The sequence below is a fragment of the Camelina sativa genome, chromosome 13 (assembly GCF_000633955.1).
Source record: "Camelina sativa cultivar DH55 chromosome 13, Cs, whole genome shotgun sequence".
Lineage (NCBI taxonomy): Eukaryota > Viridiplantae > Streptophyta > Magnoliopsida > Brassicales > Brassicaceae > Camelina > Camelina sativa.
The window spans coordinates 1,507,964-1,528,571 of NC_025697.1; the positions used below are offsets into that span (position 1 = coordinate 1,507,964).

The 20,608-nt window shown below is 37.9% G+C and overlaps 5 protein-coding genes and 1 long non-coding RNA gene across 8 annotated transcripts; 3 read left to right on the top strand and 3 right to left on the bottom strand.

Moving 5' to 3' along the window:
* LOC104734432 (probable sugar phosphate/phosphate translocator At5g04160) lies at positions 1,307 to 3,462 on the bottom strand. Its single transcript, XM_010454010.2, has 4 exons — positions 2,807 to 3,462; positions 2,249 to 2,352; positions 1,774 to 2,002; positions 1,307 to 1,688 (listed from the first exon to the last, which is right to left on the bottom strand). The coding sequence occupies exons 1-4, from the start codon at positions 3,254 to 3,256 to the stop codon at positions 1,542 to 1,544; spliced, it is 930 nt and encodes a 309-aa protein (XP_010452312.1). The 5' UTR covers positions 3,257 to 3,462; the 3' UTR covers positions 1,307 to 1,541.
* Positions 3,686 to 6,587, top strand: LOC104734433 (probable calcium-binding protein CML50). Of its 2 annotated transcripts, XM_010454012.2 has the most exons (6): positions 3,686 to 4,635; positions 5,007 to 5,053; positions 5,159 to 5,334; positions 5,422 to 5,440; positions 5,791 to 5,906; positions 6,242 to 6,587. In XM_010454012.2, exons 1-5 carry the CDS (start codon positions 3,906 to 3,908, stop codon positions 5,893 to 5,895), a joined length of 1,077 nt encoding a protein of 358 aa, XP_010452314.1. In that variant the 5' UTR covers positions 3,686 to 3,905; the 3' UTR covers positions 5,896 to 5,906; positions 6,242 to 6,587. The 2 variants fall into 2 exon arrangements, with proteins under 2 accessions (XP_010452314.1, XP_010452313.1); XM_010454011.2 differs by lacking the exon at positions 6,242 to 6,587 and having other exon boundaries at positions 3,687 to 4,635; positions 5,791 to 6,096.
* LOC104734434 (alpha carbonic anhydrase 3-like) lies at positions 6,251 to 6,865 on the bottom strand. Its single transcript, XM_010454013.2, has 3 exons — positions 6,647 to 6,865; positions 6,486 to 6,539; positions 6,251 to 6,393 (listed from the first exon to the last, which is right to left on the bottom strand). The coding sequence occupies exons 1-3, from the start codon at positions 6,809 to 6,811 to the stop codon at positions 6,274 to 6,276; spliced, it is 339 nt and encodes a 112-aa protein (XP_010452315.1). The 5' UTR covers positions 6,812 to 6,865; the 3' UTR covers positions 6,251 to 6,273.
* Positions 12,202 to 12,680, top strand: LOC104737829 (transcription initiation factor IIB-2-like). Its single transcript, XM_010458089.1, has 2 exons — positions 12,202 to 12,245; positions 12,317 to 12,680. The coding sequence occupies exons 1-2, from the start codon at positions 12,202 to 12,204 to the stop codon at positions 12,678 to 12,680; spliced, it is 408 nt and encodes a 135-aa protein (XP_010456391.1).
* Positions 12,688 to 16,006, bottom strand: LOC104734436 (synaptotagmin-3). Of its 2 annotated transcripts, XM_010454015.2 has the most exons (12): positions 15,563 to 16,006; positions 15,199 to 15,297; positions 15,060 to 15,110; positions 14,849 to 14,972; positions 14,639 to 14,757; positions 14,443 to 14,544; positions 14,280 to 14,354; positions 14,098 to 14,174; positions 13,755 to 14,004; positions 13,290 to 13,673; positions 13,039 to 13,167; positions 12,688 to 12,915 (listed from the first exon to the last, which is right to left on the bottom strand). In XM_010454015.2, the coding sequence occupies exons 1-12, from the start codon at positions 15,671 to 15,673 to the stop codon at positions 12,787 to 12,789; spliced, it is 1,650 nt and encodes a 549-aa protein (XP_010452317.1). In that variant the 5' UTR covers positions 15,674 to 16,006; the 3' UTR covers positions 12,688 to 12,786. The 2 variants fall into 2 exon arrangements, with proteins under 2 accessions (XP_010452317.1, XP_019090489.1); XM_019234944.1 differs by lacking the exons at positions 14,639 to 14,757; positions 14,849 to 14,972; positions 15,060 to 15,110; positions 15,199 to 15,297; positions 15,563 to 16,006 and having other exon boundaries at positions 14,254 to 14,354; positions 14,443 to 14,479.
* On the top strand, positions 18,855 to 20,218 carry LOC109128490. Its single transcript, XR_002034919.1, has 2 exons — positions 18,855 to 19,167; positions 19,697 to 20,218. It is a non-coding gene; the product is annotated as an uncharacterized LOC109128490 (long non-coding RNA).

The window sequence follows — 20,608 nt, forward strand, 5'->3', positions numbered from 1 at the left end:
ATATTTGATTGTATGTATAACCTTTATTAACAACCATACCACACTTATATAAATAAGCTGACGTCTTTTTATTAACCTCTTTGTCATATGTATTTTTAAATCATAATGGAAATTTAGCTAATAAATTATGAGGACAGAAGAGGCTATAAAAATGTTATCTTTTAAACTTCATCTAATTCCATGCTTAGTATCAAATTTTCTTTTATTTATCCATAAATTACACGCTTAATTTGATTGAGAAGTTTTAATTTCAATCTTTTCATTGAAATATATCACTAAAATACTATACAAAAATAAATTCTGATATGTGCAATGGAAAAAAAAATCATCATTGCAAACAAATATTAATCATTTTTAGATAAGTTTTTACTACAACCCTAATATTTTCAACATAAAAACCATTAAAACCTCCGATCCCATACAATTTCATTTAAAATAGAAACAATTATTGGTAGCATATAAAGGCTTGACTTAATAAGGTCTCTCCTACGTTGACATTTCAATAATTACTAATGTTTCCAAAAGTAAAATATATTATTTTATTAAATATATTCCTTACAAATATACAAAGAACATAAGAAAATTGCAAAAGAAAAAAGAATCTTCTCCACTTTGCTAATCATTGATGATTCTTTTCTTAGAAGAAAGTTATTAAAAACTAGTTATAAAGATCACCATCCTCCCCCTCTAGACAAAAATATAGTACATAGCAGAAGACAAAGATGGTTAATAATAGCTTGATTATGGTTTGCACGTCGGCGACAAGCCAGTAAAACATATTCTCCTATATACTCATTACTATATGCATAAAAGTAAGTAAATCGACACTGCTTTTGTTGGTAAGCCGGCCATTTATTTTTCAACCATAGTGATATAAAATGCTGTTTCGAAGCTTCTTTAGGGAATCGTCATGAGATAATACATTTTAAATTTTGATTAGCAATGTTTTCTTAAGCATATACATTATCATTTTACGTTTATGTCACGTAGCTATACTGTATTATACCATTTTTTTTTTTAACATAGAAAACAACATTTTTGCAGTTTTTAACCAAAAATAGCGCAAACATAACATAAATATCATGTCTTTTGTGTGTTCACAATCTATACAATATATATTCTAGTTAATAAATTAGGTTTTCTTTTTGGTGACAAAAACAAGATAGAGAGAGAAAAAAAACGCAAAACAACAAAAACAATTTTAGTTTGGGTTAAGCAAAGAAACGTAATTGCTTGAGAAATAGTAATACACTTGGTTGTTAAATAATAAAGTTAAATAACCAAAATTGCATCTCATCCTTGGTCATAAACACATCCAAAAAAAAAATGATATCTCTCATCATGGGATCTAACATAGTCCAATACATATTACATAATAAAGTTGCGTATATGATAGTTACAAAAAATCACTACTAAGAAATTCTCATCTCTTAATATCCCCAAAAACTTCAGGTCCTAATTATGAGTAATGAGGAGTGTTGAACAAAAGAAGAAACAAACATAGAGAAGCTATGTTGTGTCTTCAATGGATGTCTGAAAGTTCATCTAAATCTGCGTTTTGTCTCTCCATAAGCAACCACCCCAAGGACGGTTATGGAATACCCGCCAATTCCCATAACCGTAACCGGGTTTTGAAAGATCAAGATCGAAATCACCACTGCAACTGCTCCTTTAGCATTTCCAAGAACCTGCACAATGCGGAACACAATCAACATTGTTAGTCTTGTTATCTCCACGATCGAGCTCTAAAAGGAGGGAAGCAAATAGGTGTACCTGGAGGGTGAGGGCGCTTGTGTGTTTGGTAACCAGAAAGTTCAACAAATTGGCTGAATAAGCCATCACAGAGTTAACTAGAAGAAGTATCCACATGTACTGATGTTGTTTTGCAAGCGTCAAGGTCAAACTGATCACGTCTGGTTCCATAACTAGCGTGACGGGAAGAAGAGCAATGACAGCTATTGGAGACATATACAACATCAGATTCATCGAGTTCAACTTTTCCCTGCAGGAGAAAAAAGAAGAAGAGGAACAACAGAGAGATCATATATAAATGTTGGTGTTTTTGGTAACAATTTAGTTCTATGACTATGCCGTTAAAATCTTAACCTGATAATAATGTATTGCAACATTCTACCTAAGAACCAACCATTTATGAGATTTCTTAATTAGGTAACAAAACTTTCCTGATTTGATCCTCTAACTGCTTTGCAGAATCTAAAGATAAATGAAGGCGTGATATATTATTTACCCCTCAGAAGAAAGTAGAATGCCTTGAAGAACAGATTTAAAGGCTCTTGCCGCCGTAGCACTAATGCACATAATGAACCCAAACCAGTGAAATCCTGGCTCACCCTGCAAAAACAAAACTGGTGCTTTAGATGAACATCATAATTCATACACACACAAAAAAAAAAAAAAAAAAANACAAAGGATATAACCAACCACTTTGATTAAGCTTATAAAGATATCACCTTGCAGGCGAAATAAGGAAGGTTAGATCCCAAAATGTTGTTCTACCAAAAATTCTACACCTGATAATTAGACCATAAACAAAAAAAGGCTAAAGCTTTTTAGATAACTCAACACTCAAAAATTTGCCCTGATTTCAAAGTTTACACCTTTTGTCCAAGTTTTAGGTCTTTCACACCAACATATGAAACATCTAACTACGAATCCGTCATCTAACATCCAAATCAGATCCTCCAAAAAAATCATGAATTTCAAATCTAGCAAAGCCCAAATTTTCATATAATATGGCATTGTTAACAGAACTGAAAACAGAGGAAGAAGAAATAACTGTGATTACCCCACTAGCGATGACAACACCGGCAACGACGGGGACGAGAGCACCATAAGTAACCCAAGCTTCTCTCTTAAAGGTCATAAGATAAGCGAACAGAGCGGTGAAAAACGGCGTCGTAGCACCGACGGCTTGATTAAAAGAGACAGGGAGGTAACGAAGCGAGATATTACCACCGACGACGGAAGCACAAAAGACGATGCTTAGCGTAGCAACCTTGAGGAACTGAGATCGAGATTTGAGGTGTTGGAGAGGAACAAGCTTTAGGAAAACGATTGAGATGTAGCTAAGGATAGCGCAAGCGGACATGTGACACATTGTGAGAAAAATCGGGAATTTGAATCCGTAATTGGAGAGGAGGAACTTGTTGAGGAGAAGAACACCAATGTTTGATGAGTACCATGATATGATTAGTGTCGATATGAAAAGGGTTTGTTTCTTCGACGACGAAGACATTGTTTTTTTTTCTCTGATCTGGTGGTTTCTTCTTCTTCCTCTTCGTCGTCCAGATCGAGATTTCGATTGAAAGAAAGAAAGAAAGAAAGAAAGAGAGAGAGAGAAAGAAACAAAACGAGAGAAGTCAGGTCCTTGCTTTTAGCATTGGAACGGCAAATTAGCTTTAGATGAGAAATAAAAATCAAACCTTTCTCTCTTTATTAATGTGTGTCTTGTTAACCCTTTGTTTTATTTCTGTAACTTGAGAAGATAATATCAAATCCCATATTTGTATTTATCAAAAAAGACCAAAAAAATCAATTTTTTTGTATTATTAAACTATATAGATTTGGTTTAATTTAAGAGCATACAATGTATAAATACGTTTTCAGATGTTTTTATGAAATCTGATTAATTCCAAAACCGAACAGTCTGATTTGTAGTGTCGGTTAGACTTTAGATCCAGTTTGCAAATGGCATTGTTTGTAAATAGTTTATAATCAGAGACAAAATTCTCGAGAGTGTCCTTTTAACAACACACACCCAGCTTTGATGATGATGAGGTCAACATAAATCACATTCATTGACAAAAAGAAAAACTCAAACTTTATTAAGATCTCTTCTAAAGTTTCGATTTTTTGTTTCTCCTTTCTTAATTGTAAAAGCGACGATGTCAGGGTACCCTCCGACGAGTCAAGGCTACGGTTACGGTTACGGCGGCGGCGGAGGAAATCAACCACCGCCACCTCAGCCACCTTACTCATCTACAGGAAACAATCCTCCGTACGGATCACCGACCACCTCCTCAGCTCCTTACGCAGTTCCTTACGGAGCACCGAACCCACCATCGTCCTCTTCCGCGCCTCCTCCTTACGGATCTTCGAAGCCTCAGTCTTCTTCGTACGGAGCACAGCCTCCTTCAGCACCGTACGCGCCTTCTCCCGGAGACTACAACAAGCCGCCAAAGGAGAAACCTTACGGAGATTACGGAGCTTATCCATCGCCTGGACCTTCGGATTACGGGTGTTACGGTGCTGGACCACGTCCTTCGCCGCCGTCCGGTCACGGTGGAGGATACGGAGCTACTCCACCGCCTTCTGAATACGGCGGTTACGGTGGTCAACCTCGTCCAGCGTCGTCTGGATATGGCGGCGGGGACGGAGGCTATCCTCCTCAAGCCTCTTATGGAAGTCCTTTTGCTTCTCTGATTCCGTCAGGTTTTGCTCCGGGAACGGATCCGAATATAGTGGCTTGCTTTCAAGCTGCGGATCAAGATGGTAGTGGCTTCATTGATGATAAGGAGCTTCAAGGAGCTCTCTCTTCTTATCAGCAGAGGTTCAGTATGAGAACTGTTCATCTTCTTATGTATCTTTTCACCAATAGCAATGCCATGAAAATTGGTGAGCTTTCTTCTATATGCTTTTGATTGATTCGACAATGAGCGTTGTTAGTTTCTGAAGTTATACATCTCTATGATTCTTGTTCAGTAACGTTATCATGTCCATCTCTGTCTTAGATGCAAAACTCAAAAGATTCATACTTTGTCAATGTTTTTGTATGACCATGTTGGCAATTTTAACAATATTTGTAGAATTTTCCATGAATAACGTGCTACCCCACTGTCTCTTTATCATCTTGTTGAATCTCTTGGTTTCATTATTTTAGTGCTAGTTGAATTTATAAATTATCATTCTAGTTACAATCATTTCTCTTGCTAGCCTGGTTTTTGAATTGGTGTCCTGTACTAACTTGAGAAGTCTCCATGTTGTAGGACCTAAGGAGTTTACTGCACTTTTCTACAGTCTTCAGAACTGGAGGGTAAGTTTAAATGTTTTCATGAATCTTTTGGGTTTGTGCTAGTGATATAGCATAGCAACATTGTTTGGAAGTTCACACATGTGGTTTGTTTTGGGAATGGTTCAGTCCATTTTTGAGAGGTCTGACAAGGATAGGAGCGGCAGAATAGATGTAAATGAGCTGAGAGATGCGCTTTTGAGCCTTGGGTTTTCGGTTCCTCCTGTGATTTTGGATCTGCTGGTTTCCAAGTTTGACAAAAGCGGAGGGAAGAACAGGGCCATCGAATATGACAATTTCATTGAGTATGATATTCTTTCTGTGCTCTCTTTTCTTCTTATTGCTGTGATCGTTGCTTATTTATTAACGGTATCTGTTTTGCCTTTATGCAGGTGCTGTCTCACTGTTAAGGTACGCTCTTTTTTACTCTGTTGCTCTCTCATACAGCGCCTAGACAAGTTTGCCTTAGTGAAATGAGTCTGAAACCTTATTAGTTATAGGAATTACTCCTGGGAAGAGTTAGACTCAAACTTGTCTCTCAACCCAAATATCTAACTCCATAGTCTACATTATACTAAGTTTGTTAAATTGTCATATGTGGTGAGATTATGGGTCAGAACAGCAATGAGTTTGCCTTTCATTACTGATTGCATCTGAGACCGCAACAGTTCATAGTCGGTTCTTGTTACAATGTGGTTTAATGATCCAAGTGTCGTATTTAGAAGTTAGTAATCTGATCTATAATATGATGGAAACTGCAGGGGCTGACAGAGAAGTTCAAGGAGAAGGACACATCGTACTCAGGCTCAGCTACTTTCACCTATGAAACCTTCATGCTCACCGTCCTCCCCTTCCTCATCGCATAAGTGTTTTTACGGTAACCCGTTTGCGCATCTTGAGTTTTCTTTGTATGTTCTTCATTGTGTGAATGCTGTTGTCAGTGGAACTACAGGAAACTTTTCCGATTTAGTTGAACTTAATAGTTTATATAAAAAAATGTGAAATGTATAATCTTTATATTATCAAATAATCAAACAACACATTATGGTTGGGTATATTACATCTTATTTATTGGAGTACATTTATAGAAGAAAACTTTATGCATATAGAATATTGCATAATTTTAACTTTTAATAAAAAGAATAATCAAAAACAAAATTAGTTATGTCCCCCAATTTACATCTTCTCGAATTTTCTTTGAATGAAAATTAGGACTCGGAGTTGCCTTGTCCTATAAGACAGTCTCAGTAAGGACCAACTCGTGGTATTTGTATTTTTGGACTTGGACTTGGACTGGACTGCTCGTTTAAATAAACCAGACGGGCGTTAAGGGGTTGAGCCGGTCTTGCATTCTTCTCATAACCCTAGTTAACAAGAAAACATGTTTGATTAAAAAAGCAGAAATTCAAATGTGTTCTTGGTAAATGTTTACGTGAGAGTCTCGTATAGTTCTTACACCGCGACGAGCATCGGTCAATAAATCAATTTGCTGACGCGAAACAGTCCCCACCTGCATTATTATTGAACAGGGAATCAGATTTGAGTCGGTTTTTTTATAGATTCTGGATTCTTGAATTCAGTTACAATTTGGTTTTTAAGTTTTGCTAGAATTATTACCTTGCTGATGATGGTCCACATGACATCTTCCGTGCAAGGAGGAGTCGTGAGCGAACCGCTATATTCATAAAATTTGGTAAGATCCCATCCAAATTCTCGTGGATCTATCTTTCCAATGCTGATCTCTCCATCTTGTACGTCAGCAATCTTGTTGATCTTGTCCATTATCTATCGAAATTGTAAGAAGATAAAGCAAAACAAATAAGTAGAGAGTTTCTTGAAACAGGTGCATACCATATATATATAGCTTTTATGATATAGTATAGTTTTAGTTTACACAGCTTTTCAAAGTTATGTGTATGTTCATGATGATAACCACTAATGTTTTTCACATGATCTTGCAGTTGGATTTGTTTGAGAGAATGAACTTCAAAGTCGACCGTTCCAGCCCTATCTACAAGCAATTCCGTCTAAAAGCTTTAGGTATTGATTTCTTTCAACCATACTGTACGATCCAAACCTAGATCTGATTGATTAACCGATCGAACTGAGCAAGAAAAGAGAAACGAGAAACAAACGACACACACGAGTTTTACGAGTTCGGATTCCAAGGTGGAATCCTACGTCTCGCCGGAGTAATACTCCGGAATCAGCTAGCTTCTCTTGAGCTCAAACCGAGCTACAACAATGGCGATTACAATCTCTCTCTTCGCTCTCTCTCACTAACAGACTCGTAACGATACAAAAGAAGAGATTATAGAAGAAGAAGAGTCGAGAAGCTTTTAGCTTCTAACAACCACTCCCACGTGCGAGCCCACACGAACCAACCGCCATTGGACCATAATGCTTACTGGACCCGCCCATCAACAATCCCGTATGGGCTTAAACCGGAACAAGCCCAGCTCTCAACTGAAACCCTCCAAACGGCTTAGAGTGTGTCATACACTTGGTAAGCTTCATGCTTACATCAACCTGATCGTGACTACAACCTTCAAATCTCCACCTTAGTCAAGATCATGACCTTTACCTTGGTGGACTACCGTATCCAAACCCGGATACAAGTTCCCGTCAAAGATGGACTATCTCAGCTTTTGGAAACCCGAAGCATCTGCAATGCTTCCTGAAGCTTGTTGATAGGTAAAACCTTTGTGAAGATGTCCGCACGATTGACCTCTGTAGATATCTTCACCACTTGTACCTGACCTTTAGCAATTAAATCCCTGATAAAATGATACTTCACGTCAATGTGTTTGGTCCTCTCATGGAAGACGGGATTCTTTGCCAACGATATCGCACTCTGCGAGTCACAGTTGATCTCCACACAACCTTGCGGAAACCCAAGTTCCTCAGAAAAACCTTTTAATCACATTGCCTCTTTCACAGCTTATGCTAAGGCCATATACTCTGCTTCAATAGATGATAGAGAAACAACCTTCTGGAGAGTTGACTTCCAGCTAATGGCATTACCTCCAATAGTGAACACAATGCCAGTTGTTGACCTTATGTTATCTTGATTTCCTGCAAAGTCAGAGACGCAATAGCCACTGATAACAAAATCACCAGCCTTTCTGTAACTCAGACTAACCCCAATAGATCCTCTTATGTACCTCAGAATCCACTTCACTGCCTGCCAATGATCCTTAATAGGATTGCTCATAAACATGCTTACCACACCTACCAGATAAGCTAAATCTGGTCTCGTCCATATCATTGAATACATGATGATCCCGACCGCACTCTGATAAGGGACTTTCTTCATAAAACTTCATTGATCAGTCAACTCGTGATCAGTCGCAGCTCTTAGCTTGAAATGAGCTCCCATCGGTGTGACAACCGCCTTTGACTGATCCATCCTGAAGTTTCCCAGCACCTTCTTCAAATAGTTCTCCTGAGATAACTTGAGACGACCATTGATCCTGTCTCGAGTGATCTCCATGCCAAGAATCTTCTTAGCATCGCCCAAATCCTTCATCTCAAACTCTGCACTCAACAATGTCTTCAAGTTCTGAAATTCCTCCTTGTCAACTGATGCTATCAGGATGTCATCCACATAGAGCAATAGGTAGATGTATGCACCTCCACTTAGCTTTCGAAAGTACACACACTGATCAAACGTACTCCTGCTGTAACTGATCTTCACCATATAGTCATCAAACTGTTTGTTCCACTGTCTCGGTGATTGGTTTAAGCCATATAGAGATTTCCTCAGTAGACACAACTTGTCAGGATGCTTAGGATCTTCATATCCCTCAGGTTGCTCCATGAAAATATCTTCTACAAGGTAGCCATGGAGGAACGCCGTCTTGACATCCATCTGCTGCAACTCCATATTAAAATACACTGCTGCTGACAACAAATATCTGATAGATACATGCTTCACCACCGGAGCAAAGATCTCTTGATAGTCAACGCCTTCCTTTTGTGCATAACCTTTAGCCACCAGTCTTGCCTTATATCTAGGAGGTTCCACCCCAGGTATGCCACCTTTCCTTTTGAATATCCACTTGCACCCTATCGGCTTTACACCATCTGGCTTATCAACCAAATCCCAGGTGTGGTTCTTTTGCTGTGAATCCATCTCCTCATCAGCCGCTACTAACCACTTATCACTGTCTTGGTCATTCTCAACTTCTTGGAATCTTGCTGACTCAGAAAAACCGCCATCTTCTGATATTGAATAGACAAACCCAACAATATCATCCTCACACTCATAATCTCCAAACCTGATAGGAGGAACGATTTGTCTTCTCAATCTGTCACGAGCCAGCTGGTAGCTTCTTTCACCTGTAGAGCTCAACTCTTGCTTTGTACAGACCACCGGTTGATCATCTGAATCCTGAATAGTAATGACCTTTGGTTCTGGGACTCCTCCACCTTGAGAAACATCCTCTTGTGCTATGTCTAAACCTGCAAAGTCAAAACTAAAAACATTGTCAGTAGAAAAGGGATCAGAAACACTACCTTTGTCTGCTTCGTTTTTGATATCCTTGTAAACCTTGTCTTCCCTGAAGACCACATTCCTGCTGATTACACACTTCTTATCTTCAAGTAACCAAACTTTGAACCCCTTTACTCCCTCTAGATAGCCTGTCAAAACTCCTTTCTTAGCCCTTGGTTCCAATTTACCATCACTTGAATGGACATATGCCAGACATCCGAATCTCCGAAGTCCAGCCAATGAAGGCATACTTGAAGTCCATAGTTCTTTTGGTGCCCTGAACTCAAGGACAGACGGAGGAGATCTGTTGATCAAATACACTGCTGTCGAAGCAGCTTCTACCCAAAACCTTTGACTTAACCCGCTTTCACTCAACATGCTCCTGACCTTGTTCATTATAGTATGGTTCAACCTTTCGGCCACACCGTTCTGTTGAGGTGTGTAAGTACACGTCATGTGTCTCACAATGCCTTCATCCTTACAGAAAGAGTCAAACTGCTGGTTACAAAACTCCAAGCCATTGTCCGTTCGAAGCTTCTTGACTTTCCTCTCTGTTTGAACCTCAACCATCTTCTTCCAATCTACGAAGCTCTTGAAAGCCTCATCCTTAGTCTTTAAGAAATTTATCCACACCTTCCTTGAGTATTCGTCAGTAAACGAGATAAAGTACTGACACTTCCCAAGACTAATAGGAACATTAGGAGAATCCCATAGGTCAGAATGGATGTAATCCAATCTTTCCTTAGTAACATGTTGCGCAGGTTCGAAACTTACTTTGTGGGATTTCCCTATCACGCAGTCTTCACAGAACTGCACATTGGTTACCTTGTTGTCACGGAAACAACCCTTCTTGGCCAAAACTTCAAGACCTTTCTGTCCAATGTGCCCCATCCTGCTATGCCACAGCCTTGACATGTCTGTGATTTGCTTGTCTTCTACCGTGACCTTCTCCTCTGCTACATGAGACCCTCTCACTTGAGCAGTACCTTGTAAAACGTACAAAGACTGTCTCCTGTCACCCTTCATGAACACTGTACAACCGGTGACCACCTTGAGGACCCCCTTTCCACCTCTAAACTCACATCCTTTAGCTTCAAGAGTACCAAGAGAGATTAAGTTTCTCGAGATCTTAGGCATGTACCTAACCTCATGAAGTACGAATGTAGTACCATATGAGCCTTCAGATCCGAGCTCGTCATCTCCGAATTGAAAACCAAGAACTGAACACCTAAACCTATTGGCTCTGATACCACTTTGTACGATCCAAACCTAGATCTGATTAATTAACCGATCGAACTGAGCAAGAAAAGAGAAACGAGAAACAAACTACTCACACGAGTTTTACGAGTTCGGATTCCAAGGTGGAATCCTACGTCTCGCCGGAGTAATACTCCAGAATCCACTAGCTTCTCTTGAGCTCAAACCGAGCTACAACAATGGCGATTACAATCTCTCTCTTCGCTCTCTCTCACTAACAGACTCGTAACGATACAAAAGAAGAGATTATAAAAGAAGAAGAGTTGAGAAGCTTTTAGCTTCTAACAACCACTCCCACGTGCGAGCCCACACGAACCAACCGCCATTGGACCATAATGCTTAATGGACCCGCCCATCAACAATCCCGTATGGGCCTAAACCGGAACAAGCCCAACTCTCAACCGAAACCCTCTAAACGCCTTAGAGTGTTTCATACACTTGGTAAGCTTCACGCTTACACCAACCTGATCGTGACTACAACCTTCACGTACTAGCTTTTTTAGTTTATGCGTTCCCATTTGGTCATGGATCTGATACAATGAGATTGTGTGTTGTTTGCCTATATACCAAGTTACTTATATAGCAAGGATAACAAATTTGACAGATTGAAGTTAAGGGATGATCCGGGATTATTAAATGAGAGTAGTGGTAGTACATACCAGTGCAAGAAATGCAGTAAAGTATTGTTGATTCAGAAGCAAGTAATAGAGCATACTCCAGGTGAGGCTGATTCAGAGTTTGATGACATGTTTAAAAACATGTTTGGAGAGGTCAAGAAGAATCCTGGTGAGGTGAACCACTGTACTTCTATATTTGTAGAGCCTCTCAGTTGGATGAATGAAGGTACTATTTATATAGATACTCTTCACTAGCATATTATGTGTTGGTTTCTTGATTGATCCTGATCATCTCTCTTGTTATATGTCATGATTAACTATGGAAGATGATGTGTCGGAAGGGAAGCTATTGTGTCCAAAATGTCAAGCTAAGGTTGGAAGCTTTGACTGGTCGGGAAGTTATTGTAGCTGTGGAAGCAAGATTGTTCCGGCGTTTCAACTTCAGATGAGTCGCGTCGATGTTATCACTCTCAAGGATGAGGTGAACAAGATGAAGAAGAATCATGAGAACTGAGAAGTAAAGAGTCTAGGCTTTTTTGTTCTTTTAGCGCAGCTTTTGCTTCAGCAGCGAATCATATTCATATCATCATTTAATCATATCAGCATTGAAATTTTGAAAACATAATTGTATTTCTCTCTTAATCAATTAACGCTAAACCGGTAGTTTGAGGGTACTTTCGTAATTTCGTCCTCATAAAAAAATCGACTGTTGGGCTTTGAAGCCCAGAGTCCATCAAAGTGATTAGACGATTCTGTTAATGACACGTGTACGGTCGATCGTTGCCCGATTCGCATTTTCCTCGATGACGAACAAAAGTCAAGAGGAGCTGAACTTGAAGTTGAAGAGGTCGAACACTGAAGAAGAAGAAGAAGAGTGGTAGTCTCCGTAAAAGTCGAATACTTTGTCACACGATTAAGCGAAAGCTCAAAGGAAGCAATCAGTGGCACGTTTTGTTCAGACTGTAAGAGGCATACGGAGGTTGTGTTTGATCACTCTGCTGGAGACACGGTATGCTCTGAGTGTGGACTAGTGCTTGAGTCTCACTCAATTGATGAGACCTCTGAGTGGAGAACTTTTGCTAATGAGTCTGGTGACACTGATCCCGTACGTGTCGGTGGACCAACTAATCCTCTTCTCGCCGATGGTGGTCTCACCACCGTCATTTCTAAGCCTAATGGCTCCTCCGGCGACTTTCTCTCCTCTTCTCTTGGTCGTTTGGCAGAAGCCCTTAGGTCTCGTTTATACTTTTTCTTGTCTCTGTATGAAACATTTTACCACTGATTTAATATGTACGTTGAATTTCAATTGAAATAATATGATTTAGATAGAGGTAACGCAAGATTTTAATAAACGCCCCACTAGAACAAAAATTTATGTTTTCAGTTTGTTAACTAGTCGTCCAACGGATCTCAATGTGAATAATGCCGTTTCTGGAATTGATAAGATGGTATTTCTGGTTGATCCTTCCATTGACAACAACATCCTCCAGATTTATGTCTACATGTCCAAGTTCCTCCTACATAGAGAGGAAGCAAAGGTATTAGTTGGCATGAGTCTGTCTGCTTAAAAACTGGTTTACAGCCAACACGAATGTTAACTGAGTTTTCTTCAGGCTCAGGTCAGGGTGTGAGATATTTACCTTGGATCGAAAGTGAAAGCCAGTTCCTTTACTCATGACCTCAACGCGTATACTCTCTTTCACTGGCGGCTCCTCTAGTGTAAACTGGAATTCCTCATTCCATCGAGGGTCTCGTGTTTTCTTCAGCATCTGATCAAGAAACGGTGGTCATTAATAGTCAGATGACATGATGCATTTGAGCTTAGTCTCGTCATGACCCAAACAGTTGTTAAGTAGCTTATAATTAAGCAAAATGCAGGTTAAGAATGTACCTTTGTTTTCTTCTTTTCTCCTCCGAAGAGAACAACGGCATAAGGGTTCGAGTGTTTCTTCTTGCCTTCGACATCTTTGGCAGATTGGATTGCAACTGAGAGTAGACCGGCATGACTGAGAAAATCATCGTTTTCTGATGATTTCTCGTCTGTGCTTTCTTTCCTCTGGTACTCATCCTTATTTGCGTTTCTACTCTTAAGGCTTTCTTCTCTGAATGGCACATACCTGAGGTCCAACTCTAATATTCCTCTTTTTTTCTTGTCCCCAGAATCCACAACAACATTTGAGTTCTTAATCAGGTCAAGATTAAATTCTCTCTTCTCACCCGGGTTAAGCTTTTGCAACGGGATCATCTGCATTCCCAATCTGTCGTGCCCTCCAACCTATGGAGATAAAGAGAGCAGCTTTAGTAAGAATAACACAAAATTTATACTAGACAAAGCCGGATCATGAGATGCATAGACCTTGTCCCAGTCAAAGACTTCTAGTTGAAGGACTTGTGATGAAGGGTCCTTCACGATGAGCTTGAAGTGTTCATTCCATTCTGGGTTTAAGTTCCTCTTCTTTATGGTGGTTTTCTTTGCTGGAAGCTTTTCTCCAGTCAAACTAAGCTTGACATAAGGGTCGGAAGTTCCCAGCAAATCCTTCTTTAGGAGATTACGAGCTCGAATAATGTTCACATGAAGTAATCCAACAGGCTTCTTTACAGACGCTCTACACCAGAAGTAAACTTATACATCAGAGGAAAGAAACAGAGAGATCTCATGATTTCTAGTTACATTGTCCAAAAAGTTGATCGACACTTACGTTGAAGCATCAAGGATAGGTATCTCAAGCACTTGTGGCCAATGGTACATGCTTGAAACTTGCCTTTTAATAGTTTCCTGCAAAATCATTAGACAAATGTACTGATGAAGGAGCATCTAGTTTGAATATAGATAAACACCATAATCCAACTCCTACCGATAGGAGGATCATCAATGCAGCACCTGAACATATCTGTAGAGACCCGGTATGGACATGAGATCTCCACCAAGCACTTTCAATCCAAAATCAACATGTGGCTGCATAGAGAATCATGCTGATCAACATGTGGTAAAGCAAGTAACTTTCAAATCAGTTCTGAGTCACTTTTATGTGAGAGGTAGCTACCTTTTCCATTAATGAAACTACAACCATTCCAAAACAAGGGAAGGTCGGCAGAAGAGGCTTCAGCGCTACACGAATTGTAGCAAAAAATTGGAGATCTACGAGCTGCAAAGGTAAAAGATGATAAAACTTCGTGTTTATGGAAACGAAGAGTAGTAAAGTTTTGCATTGCTTGTGTTCCATTATCACTCTTACTGACCTGAACTCTAATTCGTAAAGACATCACCTTTAGCACTAAAACAATGTTGGGATTGCCTGCCCACTTTATTGATGGTTCTAACAGAAGCTCCTTCTCGTTGGTCTCATAGAACTTAACACCTGCAAGAGATTAGACAAAATGTTGCTAACCGTTAGCACATTGAACATAACTGTAAGAGATCACAAGAACTAAATGGGACCAAGGATTCACCATGAACTGTTGGTGGAAGCGTTCCAAGACTCAAATTTTCAAACTCAATAGATTCTATACAGAACTTCCCAATATAATCTGCAAATATAGGTTGTGCAGAACTCCGGATGATCCTGCAAATAGCCTATACAAGAAAAGAAAACTAAAGCTTTAAACACAGTAGCCAAATTTGATGTAAAGCAAATCAGAACAAGAACTAAAAAAACAGAACCTTGTCGAGGTAGGGCCACATGCATGAGAGAAATCTGTTAAACCAGTCCACCTTAATGAAAAACCCACCATCAGTCAGTCATCGAGCTTAGTTGCTAAAGTCCAACAACGTAAATCCTAAAAAAAAAAATGTGACTTACTCTTTCATAATCTGGATTCTTCATCCATAGTGGAATGTCTGGTAAAAGATCAACAAGGACACTGATACTAGTCTCAACAAGTGGTCTCGCAGGTGGATACTGCAATGTGTTAAAATCACTAACCAGTAAATCAAAACAGTAAAACCAAATTAAAGGCTCAAAATTGATGCCCAGCTACATGAAAAAAGTAACAAGCTTTAATACAAAACTAGGCTCTCAGAGTCAGATTCACCACCATCATGCTTTGTATATCCTCAAAATCAAACACTGAAATCGATCGACCAGAATCTCTAAGCTTACCCAGATGGTGAAACAAACAGAACAAGCCTCAAACATGACGAAAAAAAAAAAAAAAAAAGTTTACCTCTTGGTGTTTAGGCTTAGAATAAATTAAGACGAAGAATCCAATGATGAGACCAATAGGGATTCCGATTGCGAAACCAAAGATCCCCAACACACTGGTCAAAAAGCCCATCTTTTTGTTTCTCTCTCGATGAAGAAGAAGAAAAAGTCAGTATGATTGTTATGTAAAGATGGCAACGAAGGAGAAGGAATCGGGTCCAAAACGGTAACGAAGAAGAGAGCCTCTCTCTCTCTCTCTCTGTTTCCAACCGCCAAAATTGTGTTTCCGATTACTACTTTTATTTTATTTTCTCTTTTCTTTTTTTGTTTTGTTGAGACTCGAGAGGATCAAAAAATCACGAGATGTTTTTATTTACGTAGTAGCCGACGTGAACATGAATTTTTATTATCCTTTTTCTTGTGTTGTGTGTGTGTGTTTGTGCTTGCCTCTGTGTTCTGTTTGTTGGTTGGCCTAATCAACTTGAGTTTTGATTTTTTAGCTTTCTTGGAATTAATAAAAGGAAGATCATCGGAATTTAATTACTTGTATGGTCCCAACCACAATTTGTTGGACTACTACTGGAACTACAAATTCATATCTACGATTTCATTGGGCCAGTTAAGGATACTACCTTTTAACTTTTCGATATTGTTTTTTTTTTTTAACTGCAGCTGATATTGTTTAAATCAAATGATAGATTTAATACATTTCTTGTATATACAACTCAGGTAAACATTATCAACGTACCTATTAAAACTTTAAACTATTTTTTTTGTAGAAATTAAATAATAATTAATAATAAATTAGTAATGTTAAATTAATACATTATGGGACACATTGTTGCATTCTTATTATCTAATAAAACGTCTCTTTTAATTACAATTAAACATAATAGGTAATTTCGTAATTGGTTATGTAGATTTAAAAGGTAATGCTTTTATTCTTATGATCTTATCTAGTATTAGAGATAATCCCAAATATTTCTACTTTTCTTTTGTGTGTGTGCTTAGTTCTTTTTTTTTTTCTTAACTGAAGATTTTTTTTCGTACCATTTAGCCATGTAGGCGTAATGTAATTTTTCAGTCCCCAAAAAGAAATGCATTTTTCTTAACTGCGGTCAGGGCGGCCAAATCCATATGCAGTCTGGACCGTTCCATTTTTATGGTGGATTACAGATCGCTGCGGACTAATTCTATTTGTATGTAAAAGCGGTCTGCAATTGGTCTGCTGCGGTTTTATCTCTGCTTTATTTGAACCGCACCACTGCGGATTACATTTGCTGAATAGTAAATAAAAGGCGGTTTAGTGTGCAGATGGATTTGTCCACCCCAACCACTGCAACCATTCACACCATATAAGTTTACTTCTTCTAGTTAAGATTTTTTTAATCACAGTTGAAATTTATATATGAAAAAAATGCATTCAGTTTCCAAATCAACATCACAAAACCCGAACGAAAGCCGCTGCCTTTCAATGCTGTTCAATCAATCAATATAGCGTACGTGTTTATCAAACATCTGCATGCATTTATTATAGGACAATGACAAATACTCTTAATCTTTATTATACTGTATCTTGTTTCCACGTATTTCTCAGTGAATAAAACATTTGTACAAACCAAACCTAGGTTAGTGAGAAATGAATGCTCAAAACCCGAAGTCTGCCGTGACGAAAAAGAATAAGCAAACACTAGATGCCCAAAACTTATTTTTCGGAATCAATCACAAGACCTCGAAAGACGTTTTACATCACATATCGTTATAAATTTCAATAAAATATGTTTATTGATTCATAGGTCCTTTTCATTCCACACATGGCAATGGAAAATTCGTAATATTTGAAATTTGGACATAGAAAATATATATTTATTGGTCGAACATCCAAAATTTTGTCAACAGAACCCTCTATTTGACCAAGAAAATACCATACAAAAGCTCAGGAACCTTATCGGATACGAGATTCTGGTACTCATTTGTGAAATTAAACAAAGTATTACTACAGCTTTGAATTTTTCACTACAAAAAAACAATCAATTTGCTAGGAACATTTGTGAGGAAACAAGCTCTTGCAAATTTGCAATAGAATTGCAAGAAACTTACTATAACTGTCACGTCCATAACAAATTCATTGTAAATTTGTGAGGAATATACAACATATTCGCAAAGATATTAATATTCCTTGCATATACATGGCAATTGTCTAGCAAGATTTGTAAAAAAAACAACAACAAATCTTGAAGCGTATGCTGTTCACCACCACCATAGCTGGAAAGTCTCGCTGTCGTTTATCACCACTACGTCTCAAAGGTTCGGCCATCGTTTACCACCGTCGCATTTGATATGCTCCGCCGTCGCATCTTATATTATCAGCCAACGCATCTAATATTCTCCACCGCCGCGTCTTGTCTCTGCCACCACGTTCCCGATCTCCCTCCCACTCTCCTTCGCCGTCTTGTTGCCAGAGAAACTTTGCCATCGGCTATGCACCCTCTCCTCGGCCGCAAATCACATCATCGATATTATACATATATATGTATATATATATATACACACATGTATTTTACTTTTTAATTTTGGAAAAAATCATTAGTTGTTCGATAAATAAAATTATTGTCATTAGTTGTTCGATAAATAAAATTATTGTCATTTATTTAATTGATTTTTTATATAAAATTTTAATTATTTTTTTTATATAACATTTATGTTCCCTCGCAAATTCGTACTAGAAATATTATTTATTTTCAATCAAAAACAAAAATATATTATTTTTAAAATTGTCGCAAATGCATAGCAATAATTGTGAGGGATTTACTAGTCAAACTTTGCGAGGGATATGTTATGGAAAATTTTCCTCACAAAATTTGCGAGAAATTTACGAGATTTTTTAATTTGCGAGAAGCGATTTGCGAAAAATGGTTGTTTCTCGCAAATCCCTTACTATAGGCTATTTGCGAGAGAATTGCTAGGAAATATTCTCTCGCAAATTGCTTGTTTTCTTGTAATGTTTACCAATCACAAAAACTTTATCAAAAACTTTATTAAAAGCTTTACTCTCAGCGTTTTGGTACAGCTTTCACGTACAGCTTTTTCTGTACAGCTTTGACTACGTTACCAATAAGACCCTCTATTTATTAAACTTCTAAACAACGTGTTACATGCAATCATGGCGTTGTGTATGATAAAATTTAGACGTTTCCAAAAAATTTACTGTTTTTTATTATTTTTTTCAAATCCGTACACGTAGAAAAATAAAAATCTTGTTATTAAAACCAAATTGTGTGTGGCGGATTCTTGTTGGTCTGCCACTTGTGATTTAATTTACTATATAAGATAAAAGATATGATTCGACTTGAGACCAGCTCAAATCCCCCATTAATTCCAGCCTTATATGGTGAAAGATTATGGCGGAGAGACGCTGACCATCGGTCAGGTTGCGGCGGTGGCGACTCGAGTAACGACAGTCGAGCTTTCTGAAGAGGCTCGTGCCGGTCTGAAGGCGAGTTGTGAGTGGGGTGATGGAGAGCATGAACCATGGTACGGACACTTATCGTATCACTACTAGATTTGGTTCATCATCTCGTAGGAGGACTGACCAAGGTTCTGCTCTTCAAAAAAAGAGCTTATTAGGTAAGTAATAAGTTTGCTTAGTTTGGTCTGCCGCAAAATTGATAAAGTCATAGAAAACTATGTTTAGAAACCCGTACGGCAGCGTACACAAACTAGGGTTTTTAGTACGAAAAAGTAATTAAGATTTACTATGTTCCTAAGTAAATATATAGTAGGATTTTAAGACGAGCGTAATGAAAAAATAATTGTTGTGTTGTGAGGTAAAGCGTGGAGAAACAGTTGCTATCTTTATACACTTTTGTTTTTTTTTTGTCTTTTAGGTTAAACTAGAGAAGAGGTGTCAGTCGTACCAGTAAAAGAATAAAAGTATAGATTCCCATCAGTGATAATTAAAGTTTTAAACAGTATCGTACTATTAAAATTGGTTTAAGCTAAAAACGGTGTAGTCAAAACTCAAAGTTATTAAAAAGCATTAATTATATGAATAGTCGAGTCGTATTAACAATTGTTTTTTTTTGAATGAATGTAAAATCATATTCAACCCAAAAAAACGTGTTTACAATAAATGCTTCGTTGTTTAAATAATTAGAGCTTAGGTGAGGATAGAGAGCTGAGCATAAGCTCTTGTAGAGAACCAAAGTTGTAATCCTTCGTCATAGCGGTGATGGCGTAGATCCATGATTGAGCTGAGTCGGTTGCGGATGTTTTTGTCAATGATTTTGATAAGTCGTTCTGGTGGAGAGGGTGGTTCGCCATGTCGCCTAGCATTCCTTTCACGCCACAAATGATAAAGAGTTGCTTGAAAAACATATTTGAGCAGAAAGCGTTGAATGAAGCTGAAGGTTGTAGATGTGAGCAATGGTAGTAGACTGTTCCAATCTGTGGAACAATTGCTTTTAAAACTGGCGGATTGCAAATATAAACCGAAGGATTATTACAGCTGAGTATATGATATTGGTTTATAAATTGTAATGAGATCATAACGTTCTCGGATGAAAGGAATGAATGATTAGGATACTTTAGTTTCTGAAAAGATAAAGTTGTGATTGTGGTAGTTCTGTAAAAGGTCTTCTTAAACAAATTTGTGGAGTATCTTTTAATCTGTTGTTTATCATTATTGTTTAGGTTGTGGCAGCTCTTTTTAACGGTCTTGTTCTATTTTGTCTTTTACAATTACCCAAAATATTACTTCTTATGTATTAGAATAGATGATTTGTTGAGACTTTCACATAAATTAAAAAAAATATTCAATATTTAGCAATAAATGCATTATTATTCATAATTATTGACCAATAATAATTCATCAAAGTTTTAAATTCCCAATCAATGTTTCTTGAAATTTGTAATTTTATAGTATTAATTGATAAAAATATACAGAAAATGAATAAATTCTAAAAGCATGTATTGTGATATAGAGAGAGTATATGATAGGCCATACAGTACTGGGCTTTTTATGATTGATCAATTTTGGGCTTTTTATGATTAATCACTTTTGGGCTTT